Source organism: Oncorhynchus gorbuscha, linkage group LG10, assembly GCF_021184085.1.
Source record: "Oncorhynchus gorbuscha isolate QuinsamMale2020 ecotype Even-year linkage group LG10, OgorEven_v1.0, whole genome shotgun sequence".
Taxonomy (NCBI): Eukaryota; Metazoa; Chordata; class Actinopteri; order Salmoniformes; family Salmonidae; genus Oncorhynchus; species Oncorhynchus gorbuscha.
Genome location: NC_060182.1, coordinates 74,108,581 through 74,134,925, shown reverse-complemented (window position 1 = coordinate 74,134,925; position 26,345 = coordinate 74,108,581). Strand labels below are relative to the sequence as shown.

General features: G+C 43.5%; 1 protein-coding gene across 2 annotated transcripts in view; it reads left to right on the top strand.

Moving 5' to 3' along the window:
* The window catches only part of LOC124046548 (1-phosphatidylinositol 4,5-bisphosphate phosphodiesterase beta-1-like), a 48,879-nt gene extending 32,668 nt beyond the window's left edge, over positions 1 to 16,211 (top strand). Inside the window, exons 12-33 of one of the 2 annotated variants that reach the window (XM_046367039.1) lie at positions 3,987 to 4,144; positions 4,380 to 4,462; positions 4,555 to 4,639; positions 4,787 to 4,973; positions 5,158 to 5,222; positions 5,359 to 5,458; positions 5,546 to 5,630; positions 5,834 to 5,958; positions 6,102 to 6,256; positions 6,358 to 6,522; positions 6,771 to 6,870; positions 6,986 to 7,090; positions 7,208 to 7,320; positions 7,431 to 7,569; positions 7,708 to 7,770; positions 12,200 to 12,416; positions 12,566 to 12,722; positions 12,799 to 12,875; positions 12,995 to 13,083; positions 13,903 to 13,960; positions 14,738 to 14,824; positions 14,949 to 16,211. In XM_046367039.1, coding sequence (XP_046222995.1) covers positions 3,987 to 4,144; positions 4,380 to 4,462; positions 4,555 to 4,639; positions 4,787 to 4,973; positions 5,158 to 5,222; positions 5,359 to 5,458; positions 5,546 to 5,630; positions 5,834 to 5,958; positions 6,102 to 6,256; positions 6,358 to 6,522; positions 6,771 to 6,870; positions 6,986 to 7,090; positions 7,208 to 7,320; positions 7,431 to 7,569; positions 7,708 to 7,770; positions 12,200 to 12,416; positions 12,566 to 12,722; positions 12,799 to 12,875; positions 12,995 to 13,010 — 2,195 coding nt within the window. In that variant the 3' untranslated portion in view covers positions 13,011 to 13,083; positions 13,903 to 13,960; positions 14,738 to 14,824; positions 14,949 to 16,211. Of the gene's footprint in view, positions 1 to 3,986; positions 4,145 to 4,379; positions 4,463 to 4,554; positions 4,640 to 4,786; positions 4,974 to 5,157; positions 5,223 to 5,358; positions 5,459 to 5,545; positions 5,631 to 5,833; positions 5,959 to 6,101; positions 6,257 to 6,357; positions 6,523 to 6,770; positions 6,871 to 6,985; positions 7,091 to 7,207; positions 7,321 to 7,430; positions 7,570 to 7,707; positions 7,771 to 12,199; positions 12,417 to 12,565; positions 12,723 to 12,798; positions 12,876 to 12,994; positions 13,084 to 13,902; positions 13,961 to 14,737; positions 14,825 to 14,948 lie in introns of those variants that run through there. The other variant, XM_046367040.1, reaches the window with a different exon arrangement.
* Positions 16,212 to 26,345: the final 10,134 nt, after the last annotated feature.

The following is a 26,345-nucleotide window of genomic DNA, read 5'->3' as shown; positions in this document are numbered from 1 at the left end:
ACCCATGCCAAATCTTTTTAGTTTCCTGAGGGGGAATAGGCTTTGTCGTGCCAAAGGAATAAATAGGGACTCTAATCCAGGGAAAGGATCGGGAACTCTTCACGACTGTCTTGGAGTGTTTGGACCATTCTAGTTTGTTGTTGATGTGGACACCAAGGAACTTGAAGCTCTCAACCTGCTCCACTACAGCCCTGTCGATGAGAATGGTTGCGTGCTCTGTGCTCCTTTTCCTGTAGTCCACAATCATCTCCTTAATTTGGTTACGTTGAGGGAAAGGTTGTTATTCTGGCACCACCTGGCCAGGTCTCTGACCTCCTCCCTATAGGCTGTCTCGTCGTTGTCAGTGATCAGGCCTGGTGTCGTCTGCAAACTTAATGATGGTGTTGGAGTCGTGCCTAGCCATGCAGTCGTGGGTGAACAGGGAGTACAGGAAGGGACTGAGAACGCACCCCTGGGGAGTTCCAGTGTTGAGGATCAGTGTGGCAGATGTGTTGCTACCTACCCTCACCACCTAGGGGCGGCCCATCAGGAAGTCCAGGATCCAATTGCAGAGGGAGGTGTTTAACCCTAGGTTCCTTAGCTTAGTGATGAGCTTTGAGGGTACTAAGGTGTTGAATGCTGAGCTGTAGTCAATGAATAGCATTCTCACATAGGTGTTCCTTTTGTCCAGGTGGGAAAGGGCAGTGTGGAGTGCAATCGAGATTGCATCATCTGTGGATCTGTTTGGGTGGTATGCAAATTGGAGTGGGTCTAGGGTTTCTGGGATAATGGTGTTGATGGTGTTGATGTGAGCCATTACCAGCCTTTCAAAGCACTTCATGGCTACAGACGTGAGTGCTACGGGTCTGTAGTCATTTAGGCAGGTTGCCTTTGTGTTCTTGGGGACAGGGACTATGGTGGTCGGCTTGAAACATGTTGTTATTACAGACTCAATCAGGGACATGTTGAAAATGTTAGTGAAGACACCTGCCAGTTGGTCAGCACATGCCCGGAGCACACATCCTGGTAATCCGTCTGGCCCCGCAGCCTTGTGTATGTTGACCTGTTTAAAGGTCTTACTCACGTCGGCACGGAGAGTCATCCGGAACAGCTGATGCTCTCATGCATGCCTCAGTGTTGCTTGCCTTGAAGCGAGCATAGAAGTGATTTAGCTCGTCTGGTAGGCTCGTGTCACTGGTCAGTTGACGGCTGTTCTTCCCTTTGTAGTCTGTAATAGTTTGCAAGCCCTGCCACATCCGACGAGCGTTGCAGCTGTTGTAGTATGATTCAATCTTAGCCCTGTATTGTCGCTTTGCCTGTTTGATGGTTCGTCAAATGGCATAGCGGGATTTCTTGTAAGCACCTTGAAAGCGGCTGCTCTACCCTTTAGCTCAGTGCAGATGTTGCCTGTAATCCATGGCTTCTGGTTGGGGTATGTACGTACAGTCACTGTGGGGACGACATCCTCGATGCACTTATTGATAAAGCTAGTGACTGATGTGGTGTATTCCTCATTGTCATCGGAAGACTCCCGGAACATGTTCCAGTCTGTGCTAACAAAACAGTCCTGTCGTTTAGCATCTGCTTCATCTGACCACTTTTTTATAGACCGAGTCACTTGTGCTTCCTGCTTTAATTTTTGCTTGTAAGCAGGAAACAGGAGGATAGAGTTGTGGTCGGATTTACCAAATGGAGGGCGAGGGAGAGCTTTGTACGCATCTCTGTGTGTGGAGTACAGGTGATCTAGATTTTTTTTCCCCCTCTGGTTGCACATTTAACATGTTGATAGTTTTGGTAGAACTGATTTAAGTTTCCTTGCATTAAAGTATCCGGCCACTAGGAGCGTCGCCTCTGGGTGAGTGGTTTCCTGTTTGCTTATTTCCTTACATTTACATTACATTTAAGTCATTTAGCAGACGCTCTTATCCAGAGCGACTTACAAATTGGTGCATTCACCTTATGACATCGAGTGGAACAGTCACTTTACAATAGTTCATCTAAATCTTACAGGGGGGGGGGTGAGAGGGATTACTTATCCTATCCTAGGTATTCCTTAAAGAGGTGGGGTTTCAGGTGTCTCCGGAAGGTGGTGATTGACTCCGCTGTCCTGGGGTCGTGAGGGAGTTTGTTCCACCATTGGGGGGGCCAGAGCAGCGAACAGTTTTGACTGGGCTGAGCGGGAGCTGTACTTCCTCAGTGGTAGGGAGGCGAGCAGGCCAGAGGTGGATGAACGCAGTGCCCTTGTTTGGGTGTAGGGCCTGATCAGAGCCTGGAGGTACTGAGGTGCCGTTCCCCTCACAGCTCCGTAGGCAAGCACCATGGTCTTGTAGCGGATGCGAGCTTCAACTGGAAGCCAGTGGAGAGTACGGAGGAGCGGGGTGACGTGAGAGAACTTGGGAAGGTTGAACACCAGACGGGCTGCGGCGTTCTGGATGAGTTGAAGTGGTTTAATGGCACAGGTAGGGAGCCCAGCCAACAGCGAATTGCAGTAATCCAGACGGGAGATGACAAGTGCCTGGATTAGGACCTGCGCCGCTTCCTGTGTGAGGCAGGGTCGTACTCTGCGGATGTTGTAGAGCATGAACCTACAGGAACGGGCCACCGCCTTGATGTTGGTTGAGAACGACAGGGTGTTGTCCAGGATCACGCCAAGGTTCTTAGCGCTCTGGGAGGAGGACACAGTGGAGTTGTCAACCGTGATGGCGAGATCATGGAACGGGCAGTCCTTCCCCGGGAGGAAGAGCAGCTCCGTCTTGCCGAGGTTCAGCTTGAGGTGGTGATCCGTCATCCACACTGATATGTCTGCCAGACATGCAGAGATGCGATTCGCCACCTGGTCATCAGAAGGGGGAAAGGAGAAGATTAATTGTGTGTCGTCTGCATAGCAATGATAGGAGAGACCATGTGAGGTTATGACAGAGCCAAGTGACTTCCTTATACAGCTGACTGAGTGCGGTCTTAGTAGCAGCATCTGTTTGTAGTGGTAAATAAACAGCCACGATACGTATAGCTGAGAACTCTCTAGGCAAGTAGTGTGGCCTGAAATTTATCACAATACTTCAGGCGAGCAAAATCTAGATACATCCTTATTTCGTGCACCAGCTGTTGTTTACAAATATGCACAGACCCCCCCGTTGATAGGATATTCGTGATCGTACCTCGTCTAATTTATTGTCCAATGATTGCACGTTGGCGAGTAATATTGATGGTAACGGTAGCTTTCCCAGTCGCCTTCTCCGGGTCCTGACCAGGCATCCGGCTCTTCGTCCTCTGTACCTGCGTCGCTTCCTCTTGCGAATAACTGGGATGTCGGCCCTGTGGAGTGTTTGGAGAATATCATGTGAATCTTGCTTGTTGTAGAAATAATCTCAGTCTAATCCGAGGTGAGCGATCGCTGTCCTGATATCCAGAAGCTCTTTTCTGCGGTAAGATACGGTTGCAGAAACATTATGTACAAAATAAGTTACAAATAATGTGAAAAACCCTACATAATAGCACAATTAGTTGGGCGCCCGTAAAACTGCTGCCATTTCTTCCTGCGCCATTTTCTTTCCATATGTATATATGTATATTTATAAATGTGGTGTCTGTGTGTATGTATATTTATAAATGTGGTGTGTGTGTGTGTGTATGTATATTTCTAAATGTGGTGTGTGTGTGTGTGTATGTATATTTATAAATGTGGTGTGTGTGTGTGTGTGTGTATATATCTGTGTGTATGTATATTTATAAATGTGGTGTCTGTGTGTATGTATATTTATAAATGTGGTGTGTGTGTGTGTGTATGTATATTTATAAATGTGGTGTGTGTGTGTGTGTATGTATATTTATAAATGTGGTGTGTGTGTGTGTGTGTGTGTGTGTGTATATATCTGTGTGTATGTATATTTATAAATGTGGTGTGTGTGTGTGTATGTATATTTATAAATGTGGTGTGTGTGTGTGTGTATATATCTGTGTGTATGTATATTTATAAATGTGGTGTGTGTGTCTGTGTGTGTGTGTAGCGGGGCAGCTGGCAGGAAGTTCATCAGTGGAGATGTACCGTCAGGTGATGTTGGCAGGCTGTCGCTGTGTGGAGTTGGACTGTTGGAAAGGACGGACCGCAGAGGAGGAACCAGTCATCACGCACGGCTTCACCATGACCTCAGAGATCTGCTTTAAGGTACACATACGCAACCACACACACACAAACATATGCATGCTCTGAAAACTCCTGCGTCAAAGCTAACTCCATTCCTAATCTAAGGCTAGAATAGTCTTTGCAACAAAGAAACAATGTTTCCTGCTTGCCTTGTCCATGTGCTTCTAAAACTTATACTGATATAGTCTATATCTGATAACTTCTATACATGTACATAAAATAACCAACTACTATAACATCTCCTTTTGCTCTACAGGAGGTGATTGAGGCCATTGCTGGGTGTGCTTTTAAAACCTCTCCTTTTCCTGTCATCCTGTCCTTTGAAAACCATGTGGACTCGTGAGTAAACATAGAGATGAATAGGTGAATATACTAGAGCATCTTTGGTGAACTGCTCTTTAATCCTGACCCCTGACCTCTAATCCTAACAGGCCAAAGCAACAAGCCAAGATGGCAGAATACTGTAGGTCAATTTTTGGAGATGCACTACTGATAGACCCACTGGAGAAATATCCTGTACGGTTTTAGCACACTCACACACACTCACACACCCATCCACACCGACACCCACACACACAAACATGTACGCATGCACACGCGCTCTGATGTGTGTGTGTGCGGTGGGTTGGTGTGTGTGTGTGTGTGTGTATGTTCGTCTGTTAGCTGGAGTCTGGGGTACCCTTGCCAAGTCCTCAGGAGCTGATGGGTAAAATCCTCATCAAGAACAAGAAATCCCACAAGCCCTCGGCTGCCCATGGCAACAAGCAACTGGCAGAGCATCCAGCCAACCAGAGCGCAGCAGAGGAACAGGCAACAGATGAACCCTCGTCTCCTAACAACATCACAGCTGGTGAGCCTGACTGCAAGTGTGCTCTAATGTATAAAAATGATGATAATAATAAAAATCATATTAATCATTTTCACCACTATCATTAGAGCTGGTGAGGGTCTCTAGAAGCCTTTTATAAGAGTCGGCGAACATTTGTCACTTTTTGAGTTCATGAAAATGTAAACAGATTCTTCTCTTCTTTCAGGTGAAATAGAGGCTGAAGAAGATGACGATGATGATGACGATGACTGTAAGAAGACGTCAGATGAAGTGAGTTCAGTAGCTTGCCCTCTGCTACCATGGTTACTTGGTTACCCTTTAACACTGGTGATGTACTGTAGGTTAGAGGTGAAGGGTCAGGGTTGGAGTAACATGGCTACCTGTTATGTGATGACTTTGTCTCCAGGGGACAGCAGAGGAACGGGAGGCCGTAGCTACAGAGGAGATGTCCACTCTGGTCAACTACGTCCAGCCCACCAAGTTCAACTCCTTCGAGGCTTCCAAAAGTATACTGGCTCACTGAAAATAGACAAAGACGCACGCACAAACAAACACACACAAATACATAATAAACCATTATGTTCTTTCCCCAGAGGTTAATCGTAGCTATCAAATGTCATCATTTGTGGAGACTAAAGCTCTGGAGCACCTCACCAAGTCGCCCGTGGAGTTTGTGGAGTATCCTTAAGATTCAGCTGACCTCTAAATAACCCCAACTATAACCTTGAACCCTAACTCAACTCCAGTATTAGTTTGTCGTGTTGTTGATTACTTTCCTCTCAAGGGTCACGTTGCTCTATCTAGTTTAGTCTCATCAAAGCAGGTGACTATACAAAGGCCCTACTCTCCTCACCGTAAATGTCTTTAACCTGTCCTCTCAGATATAACAAGCAGCAGTTGAGTCGTATCTACCCTAAAGGCACGAGGGTGGACTCCTCCAACTACATGCCACAACTCTTCTGGAATGCTGGCTGCCAGCTGGTGGCACTCAACTTCCAAACTATAGGTGAGACATTTTGATTGTGTTGCCTTGGATGTAACCTAATAAAAGCAATTGTTCACAAACTATAGATGGGGCAGCACTGTTTACTTGACCTATAACCATTGACCTCGCTTAACCTCTGACCTCTCTCTCGCTCTCTCTCCCAGACCTGTCTATGCAGTTGAACCTGGGCATGTATGAGTACAATGGGAAGAGCGGCTACAGACTGAAACCAGAGTTCATGAGAAGACCAGACAAACACTTTGACCCGTTCGCTGAGAGCACCGTGGACGGCATAGTGGCCAACACTGTCAAGGTCAAGGTAAGAGTTACAAAATACCATAACACAACACACTGTGGTTAACTAATTAACCAGTTAGATTAGACTAAACTGGTGTTATGAAATGAGCTTCTCTCCTACAGATAATCTCAGGCCAGTTTCTGAGCGACAAGAAGGTAGGTGTGTACATAGAGCTGGACATGTTTGGTCTTCCTGTGGACACCAGGAGAAAAGCCCTGAAGACTAAGACGTCCCAGAGCAACGCTATCAACCCAGTCTGGGATGAAGAGCCAATTATCTTCAAGAAGGTGAGAAACAGTAACCAACTGGGTTTGAAACCAGGTCTCCTGCACGCCATAAAATGGGACTGTGTTAGCCCTCTGAACTAAAGCCTAGGGAATTCTTCAGGACTCAACAAGCTGTATAACCATAGAATGCAAGTGTATAATATTGAAGTGTAACTGTATAACTGCGTAAAACTGTTATTTTAACTGTATAATTGTGTATAATGTTAAAGTATATTCATGTATGACTGTGTATAATTGTGTTGTTGCAGGTGGTTCTCCCCACGTTGGCCTCTCTGAGAATCGCTGCATTTGAGGAAGGAGGAAAGTTCATAGGTCACCGTATTATCCCTGTGCCAGCCATACGGCCCGGTAAACATTCTATTTACCTGTAATCAGTAAAGACTGCCTTTGCAATGAGTTTGTCATCTCTTTCTCTGTAGTCCCTATTGTCCTCAGGTTATTAACTGTGTTTTATCTATCTCAGGTTATCGCTACATCGGACTGAGGAATGAGAAGAACCAATCTCTGATTCTGCCTGCTGTGTTTGTCTACATTGAAGTGAAGGACTATGTCCCAGACACCTTTGCAGGTAGGTCTGGTATACGACAATGCCTATTAGACCTGGAGGTCTCTATGTAAGCTTAGTACCAGTTTATCCACATGGTATCAAGGCTAATCCCTAATGTGTTTGTGTGTGTGTGTGCAGATGTAATCGAGGCGCTGTCTAACCCCATCCGGTATGTGAATCTCTTGGAGCAGCGGTCCCAACAGCTGGCTGCTCTCACTCTGGAGGAAGGGGAGGAGGAGACCAGTAAAGAGGTTTGTGGTCAAACTAGGGTTGTGTGGTTGAAAATTATGGACAGTAAAAACAATGTATGTATTTAGAAGTACCATTATATTGCTACTGTTGTTGTGTTATTGTATTAAAGATTGAGGCTAATGCTGATCAACCCGGGCTTGCTGAGCCAAAAGCCAACCTACGATCTGCTCCTTTGGAGAACGGTCTCAGCCCCAGCCCTGCCGTCACACCCAGAACTCTGACTAATACACCCCAGTCTGCAACTACAGGTAACCCCTGACCCTGACCCACTAACCTCGATCTGCTATCGCCACACCCAAGACTGCTACAATGTCACTGCAGATGTATTGACATGAATGATTTTCTCATTAGAATGGAGCATGCCAACCAATCATAGTGTTTTCTAGTTGTTTCAGAACCAACCAAACCAGCAGCGAAGACTGAAGACATGGTGCAGAGCGTTCTGATAGGTCAGAGGGAGAAAGGGGGAGGGGTTGTGTTGGTGTGTGTGTCATGTTTTGTCATATATTGTCTTGTCCTTGTGCTTTCCCTTCTGTTCGTTTCCCCCTGCTGGTCTTATTAGGTTCGTTCCCTTTTTCTATCCCTCTCTCTCCCCCTCCCTCTCTCTCTTCTCTCTATCGTTCCGTTCCTGCTCCCAGCTGTTCCTCATTCTCCTAACTCACTCATTTAGTCTTTTCACACCTGTCCCCTATTTTGTCCTCTGATTAGAGTCCCTATTTCTCCCCTTGTTTTCCACTTCTGTCCTTGTCGGATCCTTGTATGATGTTCGCTGTGCTGTGTCCTTGTCTCGCCCTGTCGTGTCTTGTCTCCTTCAGATGCTGCGTGTGAGCAGGTGTCTTAGTCTGCTACGGTCGGTGCCTTCCCGAAGCAACCTGCAGTCAATGGTCAAGTCTCCAGTCTGTCCTCGTTACTACGAGTGGATTTAAGTTTTTTCCTGTTTTGTTTTCGTCTTGAGTTTTCCAGGATTATTACTTTTGTGTTATGCAGGTGAATGAGGACCCAAAAGCGACTTGGCGAAAACAGAGTCTTTAATCCAGTAAAGTAAAAATACAATCATAAAGCACAATTTCCACTCGTAATGACGAGAACAGACTGGAGACTCGATCTTGAACTGCAGGTTGCCTCGGGAAGGCACTTGAACGTAGCAGACTCAGACACCTGCTCACCACGCAGCATCTGAGGGAAACACGACACGACAGGGCGATACACAGACACAGCACGGTGAACAATAGACAAGGATCCGACAGGGCAGAAACGGAAAACAAGGGGAGAAATAGGGACTCTAATCAGGGGGAAAGATAGGGAACAGGTGTGGGAAGACTAAATGATTGATTAGGGAATAGGAACAGCTGGGAGCAGGAACGGAGCGATAGAGAGAAGAGAGAGAGGGAGGAAGAGAGAAAGAGGGGAACGAACCTAAAAAGACCAGCAGGGGGAAAACGAACAGAGAGAAAAGCAAAATGACAAGACAAAATAAGACAAAACATGACAGTACCCCCCCCACTCACCGAGCACCTCCTGGCGCTCTCGAGGAGGAACACTGGCGGCAACGGAGGAAATCATAGATCACAAACGGTCCAGCACGTCCCGAGAAAGAACCCAACTCCTCTCCTCAGGACCGTAACGAAAAACGATAAAAAGGGAAACTAGGGTACTACTCTAAAAAAAAAAAAAAGGGACACGGGTAGAGAACTGAAAGCTTTAGAGCAAACAGGACCAAACAGGCCAGGAGAGTAACAACTAGGGACAGACTGAGACACAGCAAGGGCAGGAACAAGAACAGGAGAGATGCGATGGCAGGGAACAGACTGAGACCCAGCAAGACCAGGAGCAGAAGCAGAAAAAAATTACCAGACTTCTTCTGCGCGCAGTCTGAACACGCAGCCACGAAACGGCGCGTGTCACGCTCCTGAGTAGGCCACCAAAACCGCTGGCGAATAGAAGCAAGCGTACCCCGAACGCCGGGATGGCCAGCTAACTTGGCAGAGTGAGCCCACTGAAGAACAGCCAGACGAGTAGAAACAGGAACGAAAAGAAGGTTACTAGGACAAGCGCGCGGCGACGCAGTGTGCGTGAGTGCTTGCTTAACCTGTCTCTCAATTCCCCAGACAGTCAACCCGACAACACGCCCAACAGGAAGGATCCCCTCGGGATCGGTAGAAGCCACAGAAGAACTAAAGAGACGGGATAAAGCATGAGGCTTGGTGTTCTTAGTACCCGGGCAATAAGAAATAACGAATTCGAAACGAGCGAAAAACAACGCCCAACGAGCATGACGCGCATTCAGTCGTTTGGCAGAACGGATGTACTCAAGGTTCTTTTGGTCAGTCCAAACGACAAAAGGAACGGTCGCCCCCTCCAACCACTGTCGCCATTTGCCTAGGGCTAAACGGATGGCGAGCAGTTCGCGGTTAGCCACATCATAGTTACGTTCCGACGGTGACAGGCGATGAGAAAAATACGCACAAGGATGGACCCCATCGTCAGTATCGGAGCGCTGGGACAGAATGGCTCCCACGCCCACCCCCGACGCGTCAACCTCAACAATAAACGGTTTAGTGACGTCAGGTGCAACAAGGATAGGAGCGGATGCAAAACGCTTCTTGAAGAGATCAGGACAACAATCATACGACCGGCGAGGAGGAAGGGAGTTGGTTCTGGACCGACTGAAGACCGTGCGCAGACCATGATATTCCTCCGGCACTCCTGTCAAATCACCAGGTTCCTCCTGAGAAGAGGGGACAGAACAAACAGGAGAAATAGCAGACATTAAACACTTCACATGACAAGAAACGTTCCAGGAAAGGATAGAATTACTAGACCAATCAAAAGAAGGATTATGACACACTAGCCAGGGATGACCCAAAACAACAGGTGTAAAAGGTGAACAAAAAATCAAAAAAGAAATAGTCTCACTATGGTTACCAGATACAGTGAGGGTTAAAGGTAGTGTTTCATATAATATACTGGGGAGAGGACTACCATCCAAGGCAAACATGACCGTGGGCTCCCCTAACTGTCTGAGAGGAATGTCATGTTCCCGAGCCCAGGCTTCGTCCATAAAACAGCCCTCCGCCCCAGAGTCTATTAATGCACTGCAGGAAGCTGCCGATCCGGTCCAGCGTAGATGGACCGGTAAGGTAGTACAGGTACTTGACGGAGAGGACCGTCGAGTAGCGCTTATCAGTCGCCCTCCGCTTACTGATGAGCTCTGGCCTTTAACTGGACATGAATTGACAAAATGACCAGCGGAACCGCAATAGAGACAGAGGCGGTTGGTGATTCTCCGTTCCCTCTCCTTAGTCGAGATGCGAATACCCCCCAGCTGCATGGGCTCAACACATGAGTCAGTGGGGAAAGATGGTAGTGTCGGAGAGAGGGGAGACACAGTTAACGCGAGCTCTCTTCCATGAGCTCGGTGACGAAGATCTACCCGTCGTTCAATGCGAATAGCGAGTTCAATCAAAGAATCCACGCTGGATGGAACCTCCCGAGAGAGAATCTCATCCTTGACCTTAGCGTGGAGTCCCTCCAGAAAACGAGCGAGCAACGCCTGCTCGTTCCAGTTACTGGAGGCAGCAAGAGTGCGAAACTCTATAGAGTAATCCGTTATGGATCGATTACCTTGACATAGGGAAGACAGGGACCAGGAAGCTTCTTTCCCAAAAACTGAGCGATCAAAAACCCTTATCATCTCCTCTTTAAAGTTCAGATAATTGTTAGTACACTCAGCGCTTGCCTCCCAGATAGCTGTGCCCCACTGCCGAGCCCGACCAGTAAGGAGTGATATGACGTAGGCAATCCGAGCTCTCTCTAGAGTATGTGTTGGGTTGGAGAGAGAACACTATATCACACTGGGTGAGAAAGGAGCGGCACTCAGTGGGCTGCCCAGAATAACATGGTGGGTTATTAACCCTAGGTTCCGGAGGCTCGGAAGACCCGGAAGTAGCTGGTGGCACGAGACGAAGACTCTGATACTGTCCTGAGAGGTCGGAGACCTGAGCGGCCAGGGTCTCAACGGCATGCCGAGCAGCAGACAATTCCTGCTCGTGTCTGCCGAGCATCGCTCCCTGGAACTCGAGAGTAGAGTAGAGAGAATCCATAGTCGCTGGGTCCATTCTTGGTCGGATCCTTCTGTTATGCAGGTGAATGAGGACCCAAAAGCGACTTGGCGAAAACAGAGTCTTTAATCCAGTAAAGTAAAAATACAATCATAAAGCACAATTTCCACTCGTAATGACGAGAACAGACTGGAGACTCGATCTTGAACTGCAGGTTGCCTCGGGAAGGCACTTGAACGTAGCAGACTCAGACACCTGCTCACCACGCAGCATCTGAGGGAAACACGACACGACAGGGCGATACACAGACACAGCACGGTGAACAATAGACAAGGATCCGACAGGGCAGAAACGGAAAACAAGGGGAGAAATAGGGACTCTAATCAGGGGGAAAGATAGGGAACAGGTGTGGGAAGACTAAATGATTGATTAGGGGAATAGGAACAGCTGGGAGCAGGAACGGAGCGATAGAGAGAAGAGAGAGAGGGAGGAAGAGAGAAAGAGGGGAACGAACCTAAAAACACCAGCAGGGGGAAATTTGTAAGTCGCTCTGGAGTCGCTCTGGATAAGAGCGTCTGCTAAATGACTTAAATGTAATGATGTAATGTAATGAAAACGAACAGAGGGAAAAGCAAAATGACAAGACAAAATAAGACAAAACATGACATTTTGCCTTTTATTGGAATAAAGACTCTGTTTTCGCTAAGTCGCTTTTGGGTCCTCATTCACCTGCATAACAGTGTGTGTGGTGGTGGTGTGTTGTCTGTATAAGATGGTGTGTAGACTGTGTTCCACTGTGTGGTCTCTGCCTGTTCAGATATGAAGGCGGTCACACTAGAGGAGCTCAGGCAACATAAGCTGATAGTGCGGGAGCAGAAGAGACACTACAGGGAGATGAAGGATGTGGTGAAGAGACACCAGAAGAAGACTTTGGAGATGGTGAAGGAACAGACCACCAAGTACAACCAGGCTCAGAACCAACACACACGCAGACACAACGCTCTCCTGAAGACTAAACAACATGGTAAGACAAGGTAGGTAGGGTGGAGGGTAGGCAGATCTGGTAGAGTGTAGGGTTGTGTGTATGTGTGTTGTCCCTAACCCCTGACTCATGGTGTGTGTGTGTGTGTGTGTGTGTGTGCGTGTGTGCGTGCGTGCGTGCGTGCGTGCGTGCGTGTGTTAGAAGTTTGTCACCTGAAGGGAAGGCTGAACTGAAGCAGTTTGAGGATGAAGAGGGGCAACTGAGGGAGCTGAGAGAGCAACAGCAGCAACAGCTACTGGAGTTGAGACAGGAACAATACTACAGTGAGAAATACCTCAAACGAGAAGACATCAAACAGGTAACACGCAAGCACACACACAGATTATAGATTACATAATTGTACATTCCAATACTGTATATCGCCACTATTGTAGATGAGTGAGAAACTGACTACGGTGACTGAGGAAAGCCAGAACAACCAGATGAAGAAATTAAAAGACATATGTGACAAGTGAGTTTGATATGACTGTGAGACATCAGTTTAACAGAGATGTGAAGTTAGTGTACTATAGAGATATAATTGGACATAATTCTATCAAATATATAATTTGTGATGCTTCACCTTTGCAGAGAAAAAAAGACCTGAAAAAGAAAATGGACAAAAGGAGAACAGAGAAAATCAAAGAAGCTATGACAAAAGAGAATCACTTGGTAGAAGAGTAAGTGTACCAAACCCAATAACTTCAATCATTAAACCCTCTCCCTGGCTCTGGGACTGAAGAGACAAACTTTGTAGCATTTTACTGCTGAGGTAGGGTACTATACCCCACCTCAACCTGACCCCGTTGTCCAGTGACCACTTCATACACCTCTGTGTCAGGGTACGACCAGGTTTACAGGGAACTCAGTCAATCAGGAAACCTGGTCAGCCAATCACATACCCTATCTGGTGGGGTAACAGCCCCCCTTTCTATCAGTACCTCAGTCACTACCTACAGCTCCAAGAATTAACAACCAGTTGACTAACCTGGCTGCACCAACATTCAAGGACTCACCTATGGTCCTCACTCCTTGGCAGCTTATTCTCTGGACATTCCATCACTAGTGTTAGCGCATTCATGACCATAAAACCACTATACACTACAACTAGTTTTCTCCTCTGTAATGTCATGTGTGCCTGTTTTGGGTGTGAAATAAAGTGTGAATTGTATCCCTGCTGGTCATTATCAGTCCTTTTACCAGGACTCTGGGACAGTTGAATCTATACTAAATCGGTACAGCTTTCGGAAACCACAACCAACAGGCGGTGCTCTTTTTCATGGATTGGTACAATTGTGCTGGACTACCAGTAGTGACGGGATGCAGTTCACACCGCATTCCATGCCCCTGACCAGGCGTGCACACCGGTGAGAAGAGGAGGACCGGAGACTCCACTGCATAGGGAAGAAGCCCAAGCTAAGAGAACTCTATGTTTGTGTGTGTGACAGAAAGCGAGGCTGGATTTCTGTATGTATGACTATTTATTATTCTGTTGTTAGGGGGAAGTTGGAGATCAACAAATCATATGTGAATGAAGTGGTACAGAACATCAAAAGGGTAAGGATGGAAGGATTGGGGGTCAGATAGTCTCTCGTGGATAGTGGTGTAAAGTACTTAAGTAAAAATACTTTAAAGTACTACTTAAGTTGTTTTTGGGGGATATCTGTACTTCACTATTTATATTTTTGACTACTTTCACTTTTACTTCACTACATTCCTGAAGAAAATTATGTACTTTTTTACTCCATACATTTTCCCTGACACCCAAAAGTACTTGTTACATTTTGAGAGGCAGATGGTGACAGGAAAATGGTCCAATTCACATACTTATCAAGAGAACATCCCTGGTCACCTCTACTACCTCTAATCTGGTGGACTCACTAAACATTTGTAAATGAAGTCTGAGTGTTGGAGTGTGCCCCTGGCTGTCCGTAAATTAAACAAAACAAGAAAACTGTGCTGTCTGGTTTGCTTAATATAAATAATTTCAAATTATTTGTGCTTTTACTTTTGATACTTATGTATATTGTAGCATATATATATTTAACTTAAGTATATTTAAAACCCAATACTACTTGAGACTTTTACTCTAGTATTTTACTGGGTGACTTTCACTTTTACTTGAGTAATTTTCTATTAAGGTATCTTTACTTTTACTCAAGTATGATGATTGGGTACCTTTTCCTCCACTGCTCGTGGCCAAACATCACACTGTACTCTCGTTGGAGAATCAACAGCGTGACGTCTAGTACTGTTATTTTCCTGTGAAGTGATAGCGCTTCCAGGATGGAGCAGTCCAATCACTGAAGGTAACCTCTCTCTTCCCTGCTCTAGCTGGAGGATGCTCAGGCAAAACGCCAAGAGAGACTGGTGGAGCAGCACAAAGACATCCAGCAGCAGATTCTTGATGAGAAACCAAAGGTGACATACCAAATAACCCATGACCTCTTACCTTTAAATCCGTAACCCGAACCCTAAACCTCTAGCATCTAACTATAACCCCTGACCTCTACCCCTTTCTCCTAACTCTGACATCTGACCCCAGCTGCAGGGTGCAGTGGAGGCGGAGTACCAGGAGAAGTTCTGTCTATTGCCGGGGGAGATCCAGGACTTCCTGCAGAACAGGAAAGGGGGGGTCAAAGGTTACGTCGTGCCCCAGCCCTCCACCCCCCATGACATACTCTCTGAGGAGGAACTAGAGGACCAGAGGAAGTGAGAAAGACAGAAAGCGAGAGGAGATGGAAAGAGAGCTTTTCTTCTTAATAAATGCTGGTTTACTACTGCACTCTAAAGGTAGTCCTGGATAATTTGTATTGTTATGTTATCTGTAGCATATTGTAAACCTTTTGAGAGATGAGATTTGATATATACTCCTACTGCTACATGGTACTCTTGCCTGCCTTTAATGGGGCTTCCAAGACAACTGGGAACTCTGAAGAAAAAAACGAGGTCAATTCATGATGTCAGTGACTTTCCGGTCGGAAAGTCTGAGCTATAGAAAGATGCCAGAGTTTCAAGTTGGAATTCTGAGTGGGATGACCGTTCAAAACTATTTTTCCCAGTTGGAGCAAAAAATGTTGAGGTCCCAGTTGTCTGAACGCATTGAAGTCGGAGAGGCTTGCTGATTCGTTGAACGCGGCACATGTATGACTACAACCAGTTAGCAAGTCAGAAATTTCAGAGTTTCTTAGTTCCGACTAGCATGTGAACACGGCATGTCACCCGTGCAATCAACGCATTCCTACGTTATACTTCCGTGTTTATGTCCTTGTTATTTTGAATTGGCGATTAAATCAACAAATTCATGAAAACGTGGTCATATAAGATATATGAAGGAATGTTTGTTATTGAATTTACTACTGCCAAATGACTTTCATTTAGTTTCTGCCCTAAGACCATTCACTATGTTTTCTGCCCTAAGACCATGTTATCTGCCCTAAGACCATTCACTATGTTTTCTGCCCTAAGACCATTCACTATGTTATCTGCCCTAAGACCATTCACTATGTTATCTGCCCTAAGACCATTCACTACGTTTTCTGCCCTAAGACCATTCACTATGTTTTCTGCCCTAAGACCATTTACTACGTTTTCTGCCCTAAGACCATTCACTGTTTTCTGCCCTAAGACCATTCACTATGTTTTCTGCCCTAAGACCATTCCCTACGTTTTCTGCCCTAAGACCATTCACTATGTTTTCTGCCCTAAGACCATTCACTATGTTTTCTGCCCTAAGACCATGTTATCTGCCCTAAGACCATTCACTATGTTTTCTACCCTAAGACCATTCACTATGTTTTCTGCCCTAAGACCATTGCCCTAAGACCATTCACTACGTTTTCTACCCTAAGACCATTCACTACGTTTTCTGCCCTAAGACCACTATGTTTTCTGCCCTAAGACCATTCACTACGTTTTCTGCCCTAAGACCATTCACTATGTTTTCTGCCCTAAGACATTCACTACGTTTTCTGCCCTAAGACCTCACTGTTTTCTGCCCTAAGACCATTCACTATGTTTTCTGCCCTAAGACCATTCACTACGTTTTCTGCCCTAAGACCATTCACTACGTTTTCTGCCCTAAGACCATTCACTATGTTTTCTGCCCTAAGACCATTTACTACGTTTTCTGCCCTAAGACCATTCACTATGTTTTCTGCCCTAAGACCATTCACTACGTTTTCTGCCCTAAGACCATTCACTATGTTTTCTGCCCTAAGACCATTCACTATGTTTTCTGCCCTAAGACCATGCCCAAAGACCATTCACTATGTTTTCTGCCCTAAGTTTTCTGCCCTAAGACCATTCACTATGTTTTTCTAAGACCATTCACTATGTTTTCTGCCCTAAGACCATTCACTACGTTTTCTGCCCTAAGACCATTCACTACGTTTTCTGCCCTAAGACCATTCACTACGTTTTCTGCACTAAGACCATTCACTATGTTTTCTGCCCTAAGACCATTCACTATGTTTTCTGCCCTAAGACCATCTGCCCAAAGACCATTATGTTTTCACTATGTTTTCTGCCCCTCACTATGTTTTCTGCCCTAAGACCATTCACTATGTTTTCTACCCTAAGACCATTCACTACGTTTTCTGCCCTAAGACCATTTGTTTTCTACCCTTCACTACGTTTTCTGCCCTAAGACCCTATGTTTTCTACCCTAAGTTTTCTGCCCTAAGACCATGTTATCTGCCCTAAGACCATTCACTATGTTTTCTACCCTAAGACCATTCACTATGTTTTCTGCCCTAAGACCATTCACTACGTTTTCTGCCCTAAGACCATTCACTATGTTTTCTACCCTAAGACCATTCACTACGTTTTCTGCCCTAAGACCATTCACTATGTTTTCTGCCCTAAGACCATTCACTATGTTTTCTGCCCTAAGACCATGTTATCTGCCCTAAGACCATTCACTATGTTTTCTACCCTAAGACCATTCACTATGTTTTCTGCCCTAAGACCATTCACTATGTTTTCTAAGACCATTCATGTTTTCTGCCCTAAGACCATTGCCCTAAGACCATTCACTACGTTTTCTGCCCTAAGACCATTCACTACGTTTTCTGCCCTAAGACCATTCACTACGTTTTCTGCACTAAGACCATTCACTATGTTTTCTGCCCTAAGACCATTCACTATGTTTTCTGCCCTCAAATAATCAGCTAATCATCCAGCTTTGATCATTTGAATAAATTGTGTAGTTTTAGGGCTAAACCCCAAACGGAACACTATGGGGTCCCGGGGGCTGGGTTTTGGAAACGCTGGTCTAGTGGCTGAACAGTGTGTTGCATGAGGGCAAGTGAAGAACGTGTTCTTATTCTACTGACTATATATTGACTTCAGGCACGGTCCTGTTGTTCTGACCACGTGGTTCTTATCTAGTCATAGTGTTGGGGTAGTCAGTGGGCGAGAGAGCGCCTTTTTGCACTAAAATGTGGATAAATTGCTTCTGTTTGCACCACTGCTGGCTGTCTGTGCTTTTCTCTTAAAATAGGTTGCTACTGAAAAGGTTTCTTTAGGCCTTTTCACACTGCATTGTTCTTAGCCCCAGGCAAAGACTAGTCCTGGGCTAGTTTATCCTGTTTGCACAAGCATTTGTTAACCCTGCCCTTATAAAGAAAGATTGCCGTTTTGAAACTGCAGTAAAAGTGCAGTAACTGCGGTTGACTGTGGTATTTTGGACACAGTAATTGCAGAATAAGGGTGGGCTTTAGCCCTGGGCTGAGAATTCACACTTGTACAAACACACATGGACCAACATTCTATCTCTGTCACTCGACCAATGTTAAGCAATAAGGCATTTTTTAAATTAACAAATGATTTCCTCTTGCTTTTAGTCTAGCATTTTATTTCCAACGGTGATGGTTTGTATAAACCTTGCTGTCTGCCTGTCGGACCTGGTAAACAATTAGGGTTGCCAACTTTTTCACTACCAAATAAGGGAGAAAAGGTGGCGTGCACGGCGGTGTGGGTATGATGCCGTGTGAATGAATATACAGTGTATATTCATATTCTTATTAAATTGGAAAGGCAATCGTTTTTTTGTTGTAGGATTTTTAAAACTCAGATGGGAGGATGAAGTAGTATACATTTACTTAAAATACCATGCAGGATGCATCACAAGCATATGCCAATTAAGTGAATGTGTAGCTTTTGTGATTGGACAGTGAAAATTCTGCGTATCACACTGGCTATTTCTCACACACACCGTGTTTCACACACCGTGTTTCTGGGGATAGAGCCGAAAAGTCGGTGCAAGCCCTGGGCTAAGGTTGGTGCTAGCCCACTTTTTAATGTGCAAGTGTGAACACTTGCTTAGTCCCGAGCTAAAAATCTCCCTTAGACCAGGGCCAAGGAGGCTCTTAGCCCTGGTCTAAGGTGCCATGTTGAAAGCACCTCATCATTGTTTTCTACTTGGTATTAATGCTTTTAGAGTTTCATATGCATAAGTTTTGCAAACGACATTGATCTGTTATTTACAAATGATGAGCTGTTGATAGTTTGGTTACATACACTTTCAGGGATGCATGACTTTATGCAGCATTTTTGTTGAATGTTTAAAATGTACTATTATATGCTTAATAGCATGGATGTACTGGTTCAATCATAATTAATGACTTAGTTTCATGTTATTTAATTAGTTTCCTTTTGGATATTTAATACAATTATATCCCAATTCTTTATCACCATTTCCAACTCTTGATGTAGTGTAAAATAACCCCCAAAAATGTCAGATCCAACAAAGATTTAGTAGTGGATTCACATGGGACCTGCAACAATGTGTTGCAACTGGCAAAGTCTTTTTCTTGTTGCTGTTGTTTAAACTTTTTTTTCTGTAATTACTGCACTTTACTTCACATCTGTTTGACTATTTTACTGAGGCTAAATGTCTGTTTTGATAAACAAAATTACTATACTCTAGTAATTACAAAAAATAAAGTATTACGTTTGATCTCAAATTTGTATCAATAAAAATACATGAATAATATAGGAAGAAAACATATGTAAACATGTTATGAAATTCCAAACCGTGTTTAACTCTCTTATTGAATAGGATTCTGGTAGTTATTTGAATGTTTATGAAGTATATAATTGTATTGGATTTATTTGTATATAGTTGTATTTGTTTGGTTTCAGTATTATATTGAATAATAATAAAAAAACGTCAAAGATAAGTTGGGTGTTAATAGTAAGAATATTACTAGAATTATTTATTTAATTTACAAAGTTGTTCTAACTTGTATGGATGGAGCCTTTGCTTTCAGTAATGATTTGCCCCTTGTTTTTGTGATTACTTGAACCACATTTGACACAAATATTTATTATGAAATTAGATAAATTAGATGAATTAAAAGAATACAGTTGAAGTCAGAAGTTTACATACACTTAGGTTGGAGTCATTAAAACTAGTTTTTCAACCACTCCACAAATTTCTTGTTAACAAACTATAGTTTTGGCAAGTCGGTTAGGACAAATACATTGTGCATGACACAAGTCATTTTTCCAACAATTGTTTACATACAGATTATTTCACTTATAATTCACTGTTTCACAATTCCAGTGGGTCATAGGTTTACATATACTAAGTTGACTGTGCATTTAAACAGCTTGGAAAATTCCAGAAAATAATGTCATGGCTTTAGAAGCCTCTGATTGACATCATTTGAGTCAATTGGAGGTGTACCTGTGGATATAGAACATTTGTAGGCAGAACTGAAAAAGCGTGTGCGAGCAAGGAGGCCTACAAACCTGACTCAGTTACACCAGCTCTGTCAGGAGGAATGGGCCAAAATTCACCCAACTTATTGTGCGAAGCTTGTGGAAGGCTATCCGAAACATTTGACCCAAGTTAAACAATATAATGGCAACGCTACCAAATACTAATTGAGTGTATGTAAACTTCTGACCCACTGGGAATGTGATGAAAGAAATAAAAGCTGAAATAAATAATTCTCTCTACTATTATTGACATTTCACATTATTAAAGTAAAATGGTGATCCTAACTGACCTAAGATAGGGAATTTTTACTATGATTAAATGTCAAGAATTGTGAAAAACTGAGTTTAAATGTATTTGGCTAAGGTGTATGTGTAACAGTATAGCTTTCATCCGTCCCCTCGCCAGGCTCGAACCGGGGACCCTCTGCACACATAGACAACTGACACCGACGCGGCCCTTGCAGGGCAAGGGGAACCACTACTTCAAGGTCTCAGAGCGAGTGACATCACCGATTGAAATGCTATTAGCGCGCACCGCCACTAACTAGCTAGCCATTTCACATCGGTTACATATGTAAACTTCCGAATTCAACTGTACATTCACACAAACTAACTGGTACGCACAAATGCAAACATGACATAAGTACATACACTCATCTGAAACCAAACACAAAAGGTTATTATAACAGCCATACAAAACCTTATAACATCTGCCAGTCATTACTTGAATTGGCAACAGCTCTCCCTGCAGGACAAACGCTTGACAAACGTGGTCGCTGTCGCTGTCGTCGTGGTCTTCTTCTTCGTCTGCTGCTGCTTCTTCTTCTTCTTCTTCGTCTTCTTCTTCTTCTATGATGTCATGGCGGTACGCAAACAATCGTTTAAGTACATGCTTCCACCTACTGTGCTGGAATGTATGATCAATCATGATCTGCCCAATTCTGTACTGCCATGAAAATAAAATTCAAAACCAGATAAATCCCTAACTTCTACCACACCCTCCCCCCAAAAGCCCATTAAACTTTCCACAAACCGAGTCATATTGATAACCTTACCAATAAAAACTACAAAGTCAACTTTATTTATTATCAACGTGTCCTTTGACACCACACATTAATGAGCACAAGATTTCTGAACAGGCCTCGAAACCATGCCAAGACCATCAGAAGCACCAGCCTCGACAGTTGGTCCACTTAATACAGGTACATCCATGTAAGCTCTACATGTTGTACATTTTTTTTACGGCCTCTGCATATGATACATCATGACTGATTCTATTTCTCTGAGCCTCTCTAGCCTCTCTCTGTACCTGGCATCCACAAAATGCAGCACTGTGTTTTCCCCCATAATTACAGGACTTAACCTTCACATTGCTTCCACATTCACCATACTCATGTGCCCCTCCACACTTCTTTTATTTCCTTTACACTGAGCAGCTACATGTCCCATTCTTTGGCTTTTAAAACACTGCAGTGCATATGGGACAAGTTCTCTAACATTCTAAATTGGAAATCCTACGTGTACTTTCCCCGGCAAGACTTTCTCAGACCTCAACATCACTGATAAGCTTGGACTTCTTTGACCCTCTTTCCTACTGATCAACCTTTTGACCTCAATCACTCTGCCTCCCTTCACATTTTCTTTATATCATCTGTGGACATACAGTACCAGTCAAAAGTTATCAGGGCAAAGGGTGGCTACTTTGAAGAATCTCAAATATAAAATATATTTTGATTTGATTAACACTTGTTTGGTTACTACATGATTCCATATTTGTTATTTCATAGTTTTCATGTCTTCACTATTATTCTAAAATGTAGAAAATAGTAAAAATAAAGAAAAACCATGGAATGAGTAGGTGTGTCCAAACCTTTGACTGGTACTTTAGATACTGGGACCCCAGTGACGACTCCCCTCAATCTAGCATAAGAACAAAGGACACGGCTTTTAATCTTCTTCCCATTAAGCTTTTCCAGTTTCAGAATCTTCTCTTGCTGAGCCTGACTTCCACACAATATTAACAATCTACCATTTCCAATGAACCAAGCTAATTTCACTTCACCTACAGTTGAAGTCGGAAGTTTACATACACTTAGGTTGGAGTCATTAAAACTCATTTTTCAACCACTCCACAAATTTCTTGTTAACAAACTATAGTTTTGGCAAGTCGTTTAGGACATCTACTTTGTGCATGATACAAGTTATTTTTCCAACAATTGTTTGCAGACAGATTATTTCACTTATAATTCACTGTATCACAATTCCAGTGGTTCAGAAATGTACATACACTAAGTTGACTATGCCTTTAAACTGCTTGGAAAATGGCTTTAGAAGGTTCTGATAGGCTAATTTACATCATTTGAGTCAATTGGAGGTGTACCTGTGGATGTACTTCAAGGCCTACCTTTAAACTCAGTGCCTCTTTGCTTGACATCATGGGAAAATCAAAAGAATTCAGCCAAGTGTAGACCTCCACAAGTCTGGTTCATCCTTGGGAGCAATTTCCAAACGCCTGAAGGTACCACGTTCATCTGTACAAACAATAGTGCACAAGCGTAAACACCATGGGAGCATGCAGCCGTCATACCACTCAGGAAGGAGACTGTCAGGATTTGGCCAGGGTTGTTCCGGTTTTTGGTCACTAGATGCCCCCATTGTGCCTTTTGACCTTTTGTTTTCCCTTGATCCCCATTATTATTTGCACCTGTGCCTCGTTTCCCCTGATTGTATTTAAACCCTTTGTTTTCCTCTGTTCTTTGCTCTGTGTTTGTATGTTAGCACCCAGCCCTAGTACTCTGAGAACTCTTGTTGATCCCGGTGGACTCTCTTGTGGAATTCTGTTTTTTTGTTCTTGTTTGTTTGTTTTTTGAGTATCTTTTGAGGCTTTTTGTGCTTTACCTTCCACCTTGTGGATTTACCTTTTTTGTCTTGGAGGATTACCTTGGTTCTTGTAGGATTCCTTTTGAGGTTGTGGAGTTACATGTTTTCCTGAAGAACACTTTTAACTTCATTAAATACACCGTCTCAAGTACTGCTGTGTCTGCCTCATCTTCTGGGTTCTGCCGACTATTCATGGCTCAGTTGGTTAAGTGACTGTTTCTCACTCCGGAGACCTGGGTTCATAACCGGGTCCTGACAGAGACACATTCTGTCCCCTCGAGATGAACGTACTTTGTTGCAAAAAGTGCAACAGCAAAGGACCTTGTGAATATGCTGGAGGAAACAGGTACAAAAGTATCTATATCCACAGTAAAAACGAGTCCTGTATATTGACATAACCTGAAAGTCCGCTCAGCAAGGAAGAAGCCACTGTTCCAAACCCGCCATAAAAAAAGCCAGACTACGGTTTGCAACTGCACATGGGGTTAAAGATCGTACTTTTTGGAGAAATGTTCTCTGGTCTAATGAAACAAAACTAGAACTGTTTGGCCATAATGACCATTGTTATGTTTTGGAGGAAAAAGGGGGACGCTTCCAAGCCGAAGAGCACCATCCCAACAGTGAAGCACGGGGTGGCAGCATCATGCTGTGGGGGTGCTTTGCTGCAGGAGGGACTGGTGCACTTCACAAATTAGATGGCATCATGAGGGAGGAAAATTATGTGGATATATTGAAGCAACATCTCAAGACATCAGTCACAAGTTAAAGCTTGGTCACAAATGGATCTTCCAAATGGACAATGAGCTCAAGCATACTTTCAAAGTTATGGCAAAATGGCTTAAGGACAACACAGTCAATGTATTGGGAGTGGCCATCACAAAGCCCTGACCTCAATCCTATAGAAAATTTGTGGGCAAAACTGAAAAAGCGTGTGCGAGCAAGGAGGCCTACAAACCTGACTCAGTTACACCAGCTCTGTCAGGAGGAATGGGCCAAAATTCACCCAACTTATTGTGGGAAGCTTGTGGAAGGCTGCCCGAAACGTTTGACCCAAGTTAAACCATTTAAAGGCAATGCTACCAAATACTAATTGAGTGTATGTAAACTTCTGACCCACTGGGAATGTGATGAAAGAAATAAAAGCTGAAATAAATCATTCTCTCTACTACTATTCTGACATTTCACATTATTAAAATAAAGTGGTGATCCTAACTGACCTAAGACAGGGAATTTTTACAAGGATTAAATGTCAGGAATTGTGAAAAACTGAGTTTAAATGTATTTGGCTAAGGTCTATTTTTATTTATTTGATTTATTTCACCTTTATTTAACCAGGTAGGCTAGTTGAGAACAAGTTCTCATTTGCAACTGCGACCTGGCCAAGATAAAGCATAGCAGTGTGAACAGACAACACAGAGTTACACATGGAATAAACAATTAACAAGTCAATAACACAGCAGAAAAAATGGGCAGTCTATATACAATGTGTGCAAAAGGCATGAGGAGGTAGGCGAATAATACAATTTTGCAGATTAACACTGGAGTAATAAATGTTCAGATGGTCATGTACAGGTAGAGATATTGGTGTGCAAAAGAGCAGAAAAATAAATAAATAAAAACAGTATAAAAACAGTATGGGAATGAGGTAGGTGAAAATGGGTGGGCTATTTTCCTATAGACTATGTACAGCTGCAGCGATCGGTTAGCTGCTCGGATAGCTGATGTTTGAAGTTGGTGAGGGAGATAAAAGTCTCCAACTTCAGCGATTTTTGCAATTCGTTCCAGTCACAGGCAGCAGAGTACTGGAACGAAAGGCGGCCAAATGATGTGTTGGCTTTAGGGATGATCAGTGAGATACACCTGCTGGAGCGCGTGCTACGGATGGGTGTTGCCATCGTGACCAGTGAACTGAGATAAGGCGGAGCTTTACCTAGCATGGACTTGTAGATGACCTGGAGCCAGTGGGTCTGGCGACGAATATGTCGTGAGGGCCAGCCGACTAGAGCATACAAGTCGCAGTATGTAAACTTCCGACTTCCAACTGTACCTCTATCTCAATGGAATTAGTTAGTCGGATAGGGTGTAATTGATGTAAAGTGGTGTAAAGTTCTAATATAAAAATATTTTAAAGTACTTGTTGTTATAAAGTCGTTTTTTGGGGTATTTCTACTTTACTTTTCCATTTATATTTTTGCCAACTTTTACTTTACTATATTCCTAAAGAAAAGAATGTACTTTTTACTCCATACATTTTCCCTGACACCCAAAAGTACTCGTTACATTTTTACAGGAAAATGGTCCAATTCCCAGACTTATCAAGAGAAGATCACCTGGTCATCCCTACTGCCTCTGATCTGGCAGACTCGCTAAATACAAATGCTTCATTTGCAAATGATGTCTTACATTTACATTTACATTTAAGTCATTTAGCAGACGCTCTTATCCAGAGCGACTTACAAATCTTGAGTGTCGGAGTGTGACTCTGGCTATTCGTAAATGTTAATAAAAAATAAAAATAAATGTGCAGTCTGGTTTGCTTAAAATAAGTTATTTGAAATTGTATATACTTTTACTTTTAATACTTAAGTACATTTGAGTAATTATATTTACTTTTAATACTTAAGTATATTTAAAACCAAATATTTTTAGACTTTTACTCAAGTACTATTTTATTGGGTGACTTTCACTTTTATTTTAATCATTTTCTATGAATGTATCTTTATTTTTACTCAAGCGTGACAATTTATCACAACTTTCCACTCCAACACATAACTACTACTTTCTGTATAATGATCTCTCTTCTTCCTATGTCTTTCCACTACTGACAATTCCAGTCCTTGACGCTCATCCTCCCATTATATTATACCCTCAGAACTGACACCCTTATTGTTCGCATTCCAGCACAGCTGTTGCTTCCACCAACTTTTTCTACACTTCTCATTTTCGTCCGCACTACTCGCCGCAATTTCCGATCGGGTTACGGTGTTGTACCGTCACTACGTTTTTGGCCAAACACATCCAATTTCACACCCACGAACTAGAGTAAGATTGGAAGAGTAATTTGTCAAATGAGAGGATAACAAAAATCCTTGGTAAACCAAATTTGAACAATGAAAAAAAATATATAAATTAAGTCAAAAGCTCAAATGTCATTATATTCTGTAATTCTGTATAACTCATCGTAGTTGTATTTAATTTATTGTTGATTTAAAAACAAAAATGTTTTGCTTTGAAATAACAATTTCCTCGCTATGCACTGATTACAGTCTGCAGTTGTGGGGGGAAACGCACGCGAGCTCTGATTTACATGTGCTGTTGTTGCTGTGTCATTTCT